The sequence below is a fragment of the Neolamprologus brichardi genome, chromosome 3, assembly GCF_056152115.1.
Source record: "Neolamprologus brichardi isolate AB-2024 chromosome 3, ASM5615211v1, whole genome shotgun sequence".
NCBI lineage: Eukaryota > Metazoa > Chordata > Actinopteri > Cichliformes > Cichlidae > Neolamprologus > Neolamprologus brichardi.
Genome location: NC_142106.1, coordinates 56,351,230 through 56,362,239, shown reverse-complemented (window position 1 = coordinate 56,362,239; position 11,010 = coordinate 56,351,230). Strand labels below are relative to the sequence as shown.

Here is an 11,010-nt window from a genome sequence, read left to right as displayed (position 1 = left end):
TGAATCTTGTTCAGGGTTAATCAGAGATAAGTGATGGAGATGCAGCAATGTGAATTCTGCTTTTTTTATTTGTAGTCAACCTTATAGTCTTTACATATGAATGGAAGTCAATTAAGAAAACACAGAATTTTGGGAGAGATTTGGAGAACCTTGAGGAAAATCTGGAAATGGTTGGCAGTGAAAGAGTTAAAATGTAATGCACTATTGCAACCAACCACTGAAAGAGTAAAAATACACAAACAGTATGATGAACCATTCAAATCACATAATACAGTAGCACTACTGCTAATGTGTTAACGGTAGGTATAACTACTACCGCAATTTTAAAAAATACAGTAAGTAAATGTAAATAACCTTAATATACCCATACTGCAAAGCAAATTACAGTAATTAACTGTAGAAATGTTTTCAGGTAAGTTACTGGGCATTTTGTGGTATTTTACTGTGAAAAATACAGCAAAGGTTAACAGTGAATAATTGATTAAATATGTCATTAACTAATTTGAATTGTACATAAATACATAATGACACATTTTAAATGAAATAAATGGATAATTAATTATTAATATATTTCTTTAATTATGTACTTTTTAAAATTAATTACTGAAATAATTAATTCATTAGTGATGTCTTTATTTAATACATCCATTAAAATTCTTGCTATTTTACTCAAAATAAATTTAAGACATCAATATTAAATGTTAAATTATGACAATGAATACATGCAACTATAACTGATTACATAAAAATGAGGATTTCTTAAGCTAAAGCAAAAGTGCTGATTCATTTGGCATGCTACTCTCAAATGTTTTCCCTAATAACAATAACATAATTAAACTTTAGCCACAAGAGGGCAGCAGCATTAATATAAGTCACATGTACAACTTCTTGCACGTTTTAAATGGTTTTAGAAGAAAAACCTTTGAAAAAGATTTCAAAGTAAGGATATGTCAGTATAAAAATAAATGTAGCGTTTAAGTTGCAAATTTCAAGTCAAATCACAAACAACAATATCTGACCTGAGTGTTTCCAGTTTCCAGTTTCCAGTCTTCAGTCCAGAAAACAGTCTTGTCAAACCTGAGTCCTGGAGGTTGTTGTTACTCAGATCTAGAGCTCTGAGCTCACAGTCTTCTAGTTGAAGGGAGGAGGACAGAGCTTCACATGCTCTCTCTGACAGGTTACAGCTATTCAGACTAAAAAAAGATATAAATCATCATAAATAAAGTTACAATAAATTAAATAATAGAAACTTTATAACTTACAGAGCTTTTTTACAGGCTTTGACCACTGGCAGCAGCCTCAGAAGAGCCTCCTCTGAAGCAGAATATTTCTTCAGGTCAAACACATCCAGATCTTCTTCTGATGACAGTAAGATGAAGACCAGAGCTGACCACTGAGCAGGAGACAGTTCATCTGTGTAGAGACTTCCTGATCTCAGGGACTGTTGGATCTTCTCCACTAGAGAACAATCATTCAGTTCATTCAGACAGTGGAACAGATTGATGCTTTTCTCTGCAGACAGATTCTCACTAAGCTTCTCCTTGATGTACTGGACTGTTTCCTGATTGGTCTGTGAGCTACTTCCTGTCTGTGTCATCGGGTCTTGCAAACAAGTTTGATTAGTCTTCAGACCCAAGAGAAAACGAAGGAACAAGTCCAGGTGTCCATTGGGGCTCTGTAAGGCCTTGTCCACAGCACTCTGATAAAAATATTTCTCTGTCTGAGAGCTTGTTTCTTCTTCTTCCAGCAGATTGAGTCCAGAGTTGATGAAGGTCAGATGGACATGAAGAGCAGCCAGAAACTCCTGAACACTGAGATGAACAAAGCAGAACACCTTGTCCTGGTACAGTCCTCTCTCCTCTTTAAAGATCTGTGTGAACACTCCTGAGTACACTGAGGCTGCTTTGATATCGATGCCACACTCTGTCAGGTCTGATTCATAGAAGATCAGGTTTCCTTTCTGCAGCTGATCAAAAGCCAGTTTTCCCAGTGACTCAATCATCTTCCTGCTCTCTGGACTCCAGTGTGGATCTGTTCCAGCTCCTCCATCATATTTGATCCTCTTGACTTTGGCCTGAACCACCAGGAAGTGGATGTACATCTCAGTCAGGGTCTTGGGCAGCTGTCCTCCCTCTCTGGTTTCCAGCACATCCTCCAGAACTGTAGCAGTGATCCAGCAGAAGACTGGGATGTGGCACATGATGTGGAGGCTTCGAGCTTTCTTGATGTGGGAGATGATCCTGCTGGCCTGCTCCTCATCTCTGAATCTCTTCCTGAAGTACTCCTCCTTCTGTGGGTCAGTGAACCCTCTGACCTCTGTCACCATGTCGACACACTGAGGAGGGATCTGATTGGCTGCTGCAGGTCGTGTGGTTATCCAAAGGCGAGCAGAAGGGAGCAGGTTCCCTTTGATGAGGTTTGTCAGCAGCTCATCCAATGAGGTGGACTTTCTTGTTTCAGTCAGGATTTTAGTTTTGTTGAAGTCCAAATTAAGTCGACACTCATCCAGACCATCAAGTATGAACACAACCTGGAAGTCTTCAAGCCTGCAGATTCCTGATTCGTTAGTTTGATTAAAGAAGTGATGAACAAGTTCCACCAAGCTGAACTTTTCCTCTTTCAGCACATTCAGCTCTCTGAAAGTGAATGGAAATATGAACTGGATGTCCTGGTTGGCTTTGTCTTCAGCCCAGTCCAGGCTGTATTTCTGTGTTAAGACTGTTTTCCCAATGCCAGCCACTCCCTTTGTCAGCACTGTTCTGATTGGTTCATCTCTTCCAGGTGAGGCTTTAAAGATGTCTTCTTGTCTGATTGTTGTTTCTGGTCTGTCTGGTTTCCTGGATGCTGTTTCAATCTGTCTGACCTCATGTTCATCATTGACCTCTGCAGTCCCTCCCTCTGTGATGTAGAGCTCTGTGTAGATCTGATTCAGGAGGGTTGAGTTTCCTGCTTTAGGGATGCCCTCAAACACACACTGGAACTTCTTCTTCAGTTGGGCTTTAAGTTCACGTTTACAGAGTGGAGCAAATATTTCTGAAGGTAAGAAATTCAGAAAAAAATATTATACAATAAATATCACAGCCTTTCAGTACCCTGAAAGGATGAATGTCTACTGGTTCATTTCTTGAGCTATTCAGTCTTTAGAGAAATTCTCTTACTGCTCTGCAGATGGTCAGCCATCTCATGTTGCTTAAGACTCCTCAAGAAGTGGAGTGTGATCTTCAGAAATGCTTCTCTGCAGCTCTTTCTTTCATCTTCATCCTCACCTTCAAATATCTCCTCATCCTCCATCTGGCTCTTTAAAGTTTCTGGGTGATCTGGACTCAGAAGCTTCTGGATCTTCTTCAGCTCGTTCTTCACAAACATGGTGATGTTTTCCTCCAGCAGCTGGAAAAGAAGACTATATGAATTACCCAGTGGTAAATGGACTGGTTCTTATATAGCTCTCTTTGATACTCTGTGCACACAAAGCATTTTATACAACATGCCTCATTCAACCAAGCACATTGTTCTATGCTTAAATACTTTCTTTCACACTCTGATGGATGCATCAGAGGGCAGCTTGGGTTTAGTACGTTACCCAGTACATTTGCCAGCCAGGGTTTGATTCACAAACCTTCTGACTAGTAGCTGACCTGCTCACCTCCTGAGCTACAGTCACCCCAATCTGACTGAAATCATGGAGCCCAAACTCTGATTTATGTTGGACACACTGACAATCCTCTGGTCCACAAAGTGCAGCATAGAGGTGACTGAAAAGAACAAATGTAAACGTAGTACTACAAACCATAACCACAGAGTCCAGGTGTGTTTGATGTTGCTGTGCAGACTGACCAGTGGAAACCTCTGCTCTCTCCTGGTCCACTCTGTGGAGGAGTAATGTATAATTAGCTCATGTTATGTCTGTCCACACACAGACACAAGCTAAAGGTCCATGAAGTGATGTTTGGATGGGTTCAGTCAATCAGATGACTGTCATGGTGAAGCTTTGCTAGTCCTGGTGATCCCACTGAGAATTAACAACTCAGTTTCCAGATGTCTGTAGTTTTCTGCTCAGTTTCTTTAGTCCCAACAGCTCTTACCATCTCCTGCATAAAGCTTTCCCTCCATTCTCAGATGCCCTGGAACAAGGTGCTCTCTTTATATCAGTGACTGGTTTAAAGTGCCAACTTGCAGTGCTCGCCAAACTTTGTGTCAGCAAAAGTAGTTCTAATGTTTCTTACATTTATTACATTTTTACACACACAAATCAATGAACGCAAAAACATAAACTTTTCAGATATTTTGTTTTACAATGTTACAAAACTCAGTTCACAACTACACAGTCTGATTTACAAGTACAAAATATTTATGACCACAGTTTGAGCCGATGTATGTCCCGAGTCTGTGGACTCAGTAGTTTTGTGTTGATTGTTATTATTGTTAGGCTTCAAACTTTCTTCTTACTTAACGATTAAGTCCCTGTATTCCACCGTTATATGGAAATCAGCCATTATAACTTGTGTCAAATCTACTTGTACCTCACAGTTTTCTAAGTACACAGAGAGCAGTAAACCTCAGAGCAGCAGCACATCAGACTGTGTGCAAAAAATCTAGAAGAGAAAATATTTTGACCCATTTCTAAATGATTCTTGTGACCATGCTGCACCACAACATCTGATCTCTGGTTTCCTGACCTCTTCAATCCCACTTTAATACTTGACTAAACTCATTTTCCTGTTTAGGTGTTGAGGCAAAGCCGCCCATCTACAATGCAGGCAACAGCAAATGGAGCTATTTTTTATTCCCTTTGGGTTTTTTCTACTTTTGTGCTACAAAATGTTCAAGCTGATTAAATTCATTAGAATAAAAGTTCAGATAATTTTCTCATATTAATGTTGGAGGTAGAAATTCAGGTAACTTTGCACAACAACTGGCAGAAATTTCCTTCAAAGATGGAGTTTTTACTTTAATACTGTGAGTACATTTCCGAGCCTGTACTCTTTTACCTTTACTTGAGTAAAGAAGTTGAATCAGTATTTCAGCTTTAAGAGGGTATTTTAACACAAACATCAGTCCTTCTACTTAAGTATGTTTGACACTTTGTTTACGCCTAAATTAACTTTACTGTTAACGAGTTTTCATGTTTCTGTAATCCACCAGTGTGCTCATGTTTTTTTAAGTGAAAACATATTTTAATGATCAAATATAATTATTTTTGTTATTTGTGGATTTTAAATGTCCTTGACAGAGACAGATGATAATCATCATCCTGCACTGTGGTCTCAGGTTTGGTCGAGCTAGCACAAAGAATGGCTGCTATGTTGAACTTCCTCCTGGGATCTACACTAAGAAGTGAGTCCAACATTAGCAGGGTCTCTTTCCTTTATCTGGATTCACTTTAGCATTCACAGTCACGTGAAGCTTGTTATTAACTCGATAAGTCAACCCAGGGTTTCAGCTGAGCGTTCACATGAAACACATGGTGTTGGCAGCATCTGATCAATCACATTCATGGAGACGTGTATCAGCAACAGAGCAGCTGAGTTTGCAGAAGGAAGTCAAACTAAACCACAGGAACAATATGAGGAGATTACACACATAATAAAATACTAGCAGTAACACAGCTGCTGCAGACAAATCAGTCGTGTGATCGTGTGTGAGAGGAGAAGGACTGTAAAGGAGTTTGGTATTAAACGCTCTGTATGAATGTGGGAGCATTTGAAGGGCTTTAAAAAGGCCAATATAAAATAAAAGGCAGCAAAATTGCTGACTGTGAAAGTCACCAGACTTATCAGAGCTCTGTGATTAAGACCTGTAAGAACACCTATTTGTACTTGTTGGCATTATATCAAATACACACGTATATTAAGCCTTTGTTTGAACTCTGGTTGAATTTGTTACTTTCAGACTGTGAAACATCACAGAGGCTGCAGCTGCAGATCTTTTTTTTCACCTGGAAATTTACTTTAAATGTTAGATGGAAAATGTATTGCTCAGTTTAACCAAAGTAGAGATGGACCAATCCGATATTACGTATCGGTCCGATACTGACCCAAATTACTGGATCGGATATCGGCGAGAAATAAAAAATGTAATCCGATCTGTTAAATATCAAAAAAGCACCTCACAAAACTTGCTACACGGCGTAACTCAGGTCATAACCGTAGCACGTAGCAGCAGTGTGCATCACGTGATAGAGCGGCTGTGTGTATTTGTAGCCTTGCTAGCAAACCAGCATTTCATCTATGAGGAAGTTTTCCCAGAGAGAAGTAAAGCAAGTGTGTAAGTTCATCTCTGAATGTTTGTAAAGCATTCCCACCTTAAGCTTAACAACAGATATATGGAGGGACTGCCTCTCTCTCTCTCTCTCTCTCTCTCTCTCTCTCTCCTGCTGCTACTTCAATCATGAAACTGCTTACTGATCAGCTGATCGTCTCTCTTCTTAGTTTTTGGCCCACTTCTCACCAAAAAGAGGAAAATAGCGGGTGAACAACAGCAGCACTATTAAGCTTGATAAGCTGTTGTTAGAATTTATTTAATATTATTTCTACACCAGGATCTTTTTCTATGCAGCTGACGGCTGGTAACTGTGCAGGGGCGGATCTAGCAAAGTTTAGCCAGGGGGGCCGATAGGGCATGAACAGGGAAAAGGGGGCACAAAGACATACTTTTCTTTCTTGTTCTCATTTAAAATATCTAGCTTTCAATAAATAATTATCTGACTCTTACACCCAAAGTTTTAATCTTGTGTAAAATATATAGAAGTCCATTACTGTATATAGTAACTGTTAAGTCTAATATAGCCTAGTAAGCTATACTACTTTTTCCTTTGGGAAGATACCATCTGTGCAGTCTGCAATTCTGTTGAAGAAAGATGTTGAATCTATTTAATTATTCTTGAAAAATAATTTCTTTCTGTGCATTTTCCCCCTGCATCAAATTAAATTTGATTACATCGATTAAGCATCATGAGCTGGAGGGTGGGGGGTGGTTCCCTATTTTTTTTTTTTTGCTGGGAGTTTGCAACCCTATTAGTTAGGTTGCTTGATATTTCTGCTAAGTACTCTTTAAAATACCAGAATAGGGAGGATGGAGCAGGTTTAAGTTTATTAGATTGATCAGTGTTGCTGAACTATGAAATATTTTGTTGTATTTTTTACATACAGGTATAACAGAATAGCTTTAGTGTTGTTATTTATTTAAACTTGAGTATAAACTTATACAAAATGCAGCAAGATATTAAAAAAACGTTTTGTTGATTAAAAAACACACTATATCGGATTCATATCGGTATCGGCAGATATCCAAATTTATGATATCGGTATCGGACATAAAAAAGTGGTATCGTGCCATCTCTAAACCAAAGTAAGAACAATAATCCATAAACCTTCATAAAGACAAACATCTCCCCAGAACATTGAGCTGCTGAAGTGTCACTGAAGGGAAAAACTATTTGTCCTCCTCCATCCAGCAACACCTGAAACACCTGAGTGGAAGCTCCTCCCTACACTGTGTTTGAAGCAAAGCACAAAGGAGACACCTGCTGGAGCAGCTGGAGTCCTACAGACACTCAGCCTCTTCACTACACAAACACCTCCTACAACATCCACTCTTTCCACTCTGACTGCTGTGTTTGTGGAAACACTCCAACACACACTGCTTCACATACCAACATAGAAATGTGTGTGAAAAAGAGCTGAGCTGATATTAAACATGAGGATTTATTCATAAATACAGAGTCAGGAACAACATCTAGACACACATTACCTCTCAGCAGCAGAAGAACATCCTTTAAAGTTCATATAAAAATCCTTCGACTTGTTGCTCTTTAAGGAAACACAGCTGGGTTCAGGTCCAGGAGATTCTGGCCTCTTATTGATCCTAAAAGAAAAACAATAAATGTAACAGCTTCATGAGATAGGAAGGAAAAACTGGAAATATTAAATTAAAGACATGATGAACAATCTGGAACTCATAAAAATAATGTACTTACTCTTTGTCACATAACAGTCTTTTGTTAAAGTTTACAATAACACCCTTGCTTAGTCTTTGCTCTGTACTGCAGTACTTGCACTGGTTTCACTGGACAAGTCTGCATGTGAATCTACAACTGATCTGACATTGTGGCACAAACACAGTAAACAAACACTACGAGCACCTTGTTTCATGTGCAGTGGCTTTCTTCTCATTCTGTTACTGAACACTGTATGAAAAGCCTCTCACTGCCAGCATCCTTCCAGCCCCACAACAACAAGACCAACTCACATCTTCACAACACCAAGAATTTTTCCCCTTTTCTTTGGAGAAACTGAGAAGCCAATAGGATTGTAGCTCAAACTTGCCCACAGTCCTGCTTCATCACTGCTCACTCCTACCTGTGTTGGTGCTGAGTGGACAGTCATAGCCTGCTGCTAGCATGAATGCTAAATGTACTGCTGTGGATGATCAGCAGAAAAAGATGTTGTCAGTTTGACTGTTTGCTGTATTTAAAGTGTTTTTCTCAGTTCATCTGTATTCAAAGTGCATTCGGGGCTTTAGCTGACAGCTCTTTGTGCTAACAAACTAAACTCTCTTAGTTTAAGCCAACAGACTTTACCAAACACAAAGCCTGCTGCTGCCTCAATGGGTTAGCTTGTGTGACTGGTGTTTACACCAATGAAATCTAAATCACACTAATGTGTCCTCCAAGGTGTTTGGTGGGAGCACTGAGTGAAACATAAGAGCTCTGGTAAAATAACAAACAGGGCTGTGAGAGCAACTGAAGTGATAAAAATACTGTTTAAAGATAAAAACACTTTGATGTTCTCTCGTCACCTAACAAAGTCCAAACCCTGTGAACTATTTTAGCTTTAATAATTGTGGATTCAGGTATCCTGAACCCATCTTTGGACATTTGTAATGAAATATTTGAAAACTCCATCAAAGACTCCTGATGTGGCTGTTTGGAGAAGGAAAAGAGGGACAAAGTGGAGCGTCGAGCTGAGGCTTCATTCACTGCAAACCTACAGTTATGTTTCCTTATTTCTGGTGTTTGCATGTTCACAGCTGAAATAAAGCTGCCTCTTTGACTTCATCCTGTTGTGTTTGGGTCCAATCCTGCCTGCCACACAGCGCTACAGGACAAAGTCTAATATTTTTATCTTTTTAATGAATCTTTGGTCATATTTATCCAGGAAAACATAAACATGTAAAGGAGTCATCACAGGTCTCTGACCTCGTTGGTCCAGGTTCACCACTGAAGTTTGGAGGGTCAGGTTTGGACCAGTCACTCCTCACAGAAGGACAGCTGGATCCTGCAGACTGTGACCTCTGACCTCTGCAGACACAAACATGTTTTATTCAATGATCAATTCTCTGATGAAGTGATTGAAGCAGCCGTGATCACACAGACTGCAGATAATGCAGCTGTTTCCTGTCAGTAACAGTCCTCTTAGATTAGAGTTCAGCTTTTTAAAGGAAAACAAATGTCCCTGAATGCAACAGTGAGACACAGTCTGCCTGTGTGGCTGTGATAGCTGCCGTTAGGAGCGCTCATGTGTTTGCAGTTAGACGAGGAGATGTTACCATCATGGACACGTTAACAAATCCTGCAGTTTCACGTGGCACAAACACTTTGTGTTCCTGTCATCTGCAAGCAACAGGAAGTTCATTAATAAAGGCGGGATGGAGACGTGACTGTGATGGTTCTCCTTCATCCAGCTGTTACACACATCTGGGCTCACACGACGAGCCTTTGTCTAATACAGCAGCTGCTCTCTGAACACTTTTCTGAAGAGGAGCTGCACAAACCTTTGTTTGCTTTCTAGAGCAGCGTATCAAAGTCAAACTACCCACTGCTAGCAGCTGTTTCTATCATAGTTTAGGATCCAGATGTGTGAGGTCTAAATTTACACCTCTGATTAAAATAAATAGTTAAAAACAGCCAATTGTGTCCAAATGTGTCTTAAACCAGATAAACTGACAGTTACAGCTGAGCCTGTGTGTCCTTGGAGACACTGCTCTGCTACAGAGATGCATTTTAGAAACCAGGAAACATCAAAATCATTTAAATCAGAGTTCTTGTTACTAACAGCTCACCTCTCTGCAGCAGAGAAATCAATGGGAGAAGTTCTAGACCGGCAACTCTTGAAGGACACAGAGCTGGAATCTGAATCAGAGTCTGAATCAGGTTCATGTCCATGTTGGTCCCTGTGAATAATGATGGAGCAGTGATGTGAGTGCTGAGCTGTGACATGGAGAAGAGTCATGGACAGTTAGAGATGGTCATCTCACCTCTGAGCTTTGGTCTGGCTCTCATGTTCCCCACACAGAGTGCTTTTAGAGGGAGGGACTCCCTCCTCTCTGTCCTCACACTGATCCATGCTGCTGAAAACATCCAGATGAACAGAATCAACTTTTTGGGGATTTACTGGATGATTGAGCATCAAGACACTTTTTAATATTTTACTAGTTTCTGAAGCTTTTTACCAACTTTGTTCAAATTGGTCTGCTGTCATTTTATTGTTGACAAAAAGAGATTTTGAGTTTGACTGTTGACGTTTCCATGTGGGACTGTTGCTGCAACACCAGGATGTTACTACAGAATACACTTTATATTGTGAGCACTTGGATGTTAGTCCAGTGGTCCTAAACTGACACACCTGCACCTGGATTCATTCTGACCAGATTTTAGCCCAACAGTGTTTCATACTTAATACATCAGACACAAACTCTGCAGCTGTCATTGTGTGCAGTGTGTGTGCAGTGTGTGTGCAGTGTGTGTGCAGCGGGACACCGTGTCCTATGACTGCTCTGGAGTTCCCTGTATTAAGCACGTAAACCTGTGACACAAAAATCATAAAACTCGGACAACCACAGACTGTTTTCCTTTCTAGTGATGAAGGAAAACGCTGGGCTGGCATGAAAAGGGGCATTTATTCCCTTCAAGGACCTGAAGCTTCATAAAGCACCCCTCCAATAGCCAAACCCACCTGTTCTCTGATTGGATTGTTAAATTTGTGATTGACATGACATTGGCCAATCAGATGA

The 11,010-nt window shown here is 40.0% G+C and overlaps 1 protein-coding gene across 1 annotated transcript in view; it reads right to left on the bottom strand.

Annotated features, from left to right (window-relative positions):
- The window catches only part of LOC148105932 (NACHT, LRR and PYD domains-containing protein 3-like), a 129,045-nt gene that overhangs the window by 117,630 nt on the left and 405 nt on the right, over positions 1-11,010 (bottom strand). Inside the window, exons 2-7 of the mRNA XM_087838910.1 lie at positions 10,255-10,347; positions 10,060-10,170; positions 3,788-3,866; positions 3,159-3,387; positions 1,263-3,033; positions 1,020-1,193 (exon numbers count right to left, since the gene is read on the bottom strand). Of these exons, the coding sequence (XP_087695036.1) occupies positions 1,020-1,193; positions 1,263-3,033; positions 3,159-3,387; positions 3,788-3,866; positions 10,060-10,170; positions 10,255-10,347 (2,457 nt within the window). The remainder of the gene's footprint in view (positions 1-1,019; positions 1,194-1,262; positions 3,034-3,158; positions 3,388-3,787; positions 3,867-10,059; positions 10,171-10,254; positions 10,348-11,010) is intronic.